The 2923-nt window shown below is 34.8% G+C and overlaps 1 protein-coding gene across 1 annotated transcript; it reads left to right on the top strand.

Annotated features, from left to right (window-relative positions):
- The first annotated feature begins 678 nt into the window (after positions 1 to 678).
- LOC127088085 (probable isoaspartyl peptidase/L-asparaginase 2) lies at positions 679 to 2512 on the top strand. Its single transcript, XM_051028997.1, has 4 exons — positions 679 to 1162; positions 1351 to 1584; positions 1667 to 1753; positions 1846 to 2512. The coding sequence occupies exons 1-4, from the start codon at positions 1001 to 1003 to the stop codon at positions 2332 to 2334; spliced, it is 972 nt and encodes a 323-aa protein (XP_050884954.1). The 5' UTR covers positions 679 to 1000; the 3' UTR covers positions 2335 to 2512.
- Positions 2513 to 2923: the final 411 nt, after the last annotated feature.

Raw genomic sequence — 2923 nt, 5'->3', positions numbered from 1 at the left:
TGGCTAAAAGTTGCAACCGTGATGAAAAATAACTTAAAATAAAAATTAAAAAAAATATATTTTATTGAATAGATTCTACATGGTGGATACTTTTACCGAGATAAAATTATTTTTTTTTAATAGTGAAAGAATTGAGATACCAACGCATCTTGTTAAACTTAAAAGAAAAAGATTGGAATGCGAACCTAACATACTTTGTATATGCATGAAGAAGAATATGAATGCAATTTTTTTTAAAGAGAATATGAATGTAAATGCAAAGAGACATGCTAAAAGTAACTAAAAATGAAACAAGTTAGAGCTTAGGATAACAAATCATGACACCAAATCTACGAGTGCACGATGGAGAAGATGACCATAACTTTATAGGGACAGAGAGCTGCTTCTATCTCTAAATACATCATGTATAATTAATTGTTATTGAATTAGTTTCTCATTATGCTCAACTTAAGTAAGTTAGACTATAGACCCTTAATGAAAATTCTAATTTTGTAGTAATCTCTTTTTTTTTCTTCTTGTGGACCATCATATACCCACCTTTATTTTAAAAAATTAGATATTGATTTTTTTTTTCAGTATTGAATTTTTATAAATATAACAAAAATTCTAATGCATATCATGTGTGTCAAATTTTTTAATTTATTGCTATTTTGAATGCAATTTGATTTCCAAAGTTTATATAAACTTTATTTTGATAATACCGATATTGGGGCGCCTCGTCAGATAGATACGCCTAGATTGGGCAAATAGTTTTGATTGACCCATTCCGTAAGGCAGCGAAGAGGGGAAAGCAATGAATGCAGGTTGGATCTTCCTTTTCTTTGTTAATTAACAACATTCTTCTGACTCAAATCCCAAATCCTCACTCATTATTATTATTATATAAATATCATTCATTTTCACCTGCCTATAAAAGAATCCACCAGGTTCCTTGAGTTTTCATCACACTCTCACAAACAAAAGACACAAACCCAAAGAAATCTTAAAACAAAGAAACAATATGGTCGGTTGGGCTATAGCTGTTCACGGCGGCGCTGGTGTCGATCCTAATCTCCCACCACAGCGTCAACAAGAAGCCAAACAGCTTCTTACTCATTGTCTTAACCTTGGCATCTCCGCTCTCCGTTCCAATGCCTCCGCTCTCGATGTCGTTGAACTTGTCGTATGTCTTCGTTCCCTCTCTCTTTCTCTCTCACACAATCATGGGATAATGTTATATATATGAATGTCGTGTTCTTGAATCTTGATCCATGCATAATAATAACATATTATTCTCCCATATTCTAGAATCATAAATTGGTTAGTTTGTTTATATTGGTTTTAGGGTTCGTTGGTTCCTTTTTGTGACAGGTGAGACAATTGGAGACAGATCCATTGTTCAATTCTGGCCGTGGATCTGCTCTCACAGCAAACGGAACGGTGGAGATGGAGGCTAGTATCATGGACGGTACCAAGAGAAGATGCGGTGCTGTATCTGGCGTTTCCACCGTGAAAAACCCTATCTCACTTGCTCGTCTTGTTATGGAGAAATCACCTCATTCATACCTTGCCTTCTCCGGCGCAGAAGAATTTGCCCGTCAACAGGTTTGTTTCATTTTTTGTTCCAAATATTAACAAATATATTTGAGTTATTTAACTAAATGATTGGTGGTTATGTTTATGCCAGGGTGTAGAGGTTACAGAAAATGAATACTTTATCACTCCTGATAATGTTGGCATGCTGAAACTTGCAAAAGAAGCCAACACAATTCTGGTAACAGTTTTTATCATGCAAGATGATATATTTTCATTAATGGATTTAATGAATATTTTTATGAATGATTAATGGATGTGTTTGTGATGCAGTTTGACTATCGAATTCCGACGGCCGGAAAATGTGCAGGCCTCGAAAGTCCAGTGAAGATGAACGGTCTGCCAATAAGCGTTTATGCGCCGGAGACGGTCGGATGCGTGGTGGTTGATAGTGAAGGAAGGTGTGCTGCCGCCACATCGACCGGTGGTTTAATGAACAAAATGAGTGGTAGAATCGGTGATTCACCGCTGATAGGTGCTGGAACATATGCATGTGAGTTATGTGGTGTATCTTGCACTGGTGAAGGTGAAGCTATCATACGCAGCACTCTTGCACGTGAAGTTGCGGCAGTTATGGAGTACAAAGGTTATAGGCTTCAAGAGGCTGTGGATTATGTGATAAAACATCGTCTTGACGAAGGATTTGCTGGTCTTATTGCTGTATCTAATAAGGGTGAAGTTGCTTTTGGCCATAATTGTAATGGAATGTTTAGGGGTTGTGCTACTCAAAATGGGTTTATGGAGGTAGGAATCTGGGATTAGACAAATAAAAATCTAGGGAAATTATATAAAATAGTAGTGTTTGAGTTTTCTGGTCTAGGTACCAGTTATAGTCATTACTCCTATGAATTTTAATAGTTGCTAGAACTGGCTACATTTCCTTTTTCTATGCTGTAGAATCATCATATTTATATAAATAAAATACCTAATGATTTTAGTATATTGAATATCTCGTATTGCTGCATGGTAGTAGATTCTTCTGTGTCAACAAAAAAAACCAGCATTCTTCTTGTTCTTTTTACGTATTAGGAAGTTTTAGAATTTATCACGCATGTATATTTTCTTTATATATATTTTCAGATTCACTTGTTTCTTTTTACAGAATAGGAAGTTTTGTGACCGATGATTGATCACGTATCTATATTATCTAATTATTATTTCTTTTCCTTTAGTTGATCATCCATGTTTCCTTTTTATAAAAATATCCATGGCTTGTTATTGACTTATACTCGTTTATATTATTTTTCAATACTACTCTACAATAACAATACTTGAAAAATTTTACCCTGTACCCCTACAATTGTACCCACACCTCTATATTTAATTTTTTTTGACCAAAATACCCTCATAT

The sequence above is a fragment of the Lathyrus oleraceus genome, chromosome 5, assembly GCF_024323335.1.
Source record: "Lathyrus oleraceus cultivar Zhongwan6 chromosome 5, CAAS_Psat_ZW6_1.0, whole genome shotgun sequence".
Classification (NCBI taxonomy): Eukaryota; Viridiplantae; Streptophyta; class Magnoliopsida; order Fabales; family Fabaceae; genus Lathyrus; species Lathyrus oleraceus.
This window is presented reverse-complemented; position numbering and strand designations above follow the sequence as displayed.

Excerpts from the sequence above, each read along its gene's own strand:
- LOC127088085 (XM_051028997.1), top strand. The coding sequence starts at position 1,001 with ATGGTCGGTTGGGCTATAGCTGTTCACGGCGGCGCTGGTGTCGATCCT. Across the intron at positions 1,163-1,350 it reads TCGATGTCGTTGAACTTGTC|GTGAGACAATTGGAGACAGA; the intron begins GTATGTCTTCGT and ends TTTTTGTGACAG. Across the intron at positions 1,754-1,845 it reads AAGAAGCCAACACAATTCTG|TTTGACTATCGAATTCCGAC; the intron begins GTAACAGTTTTT and ends TTTGTGATGCAG.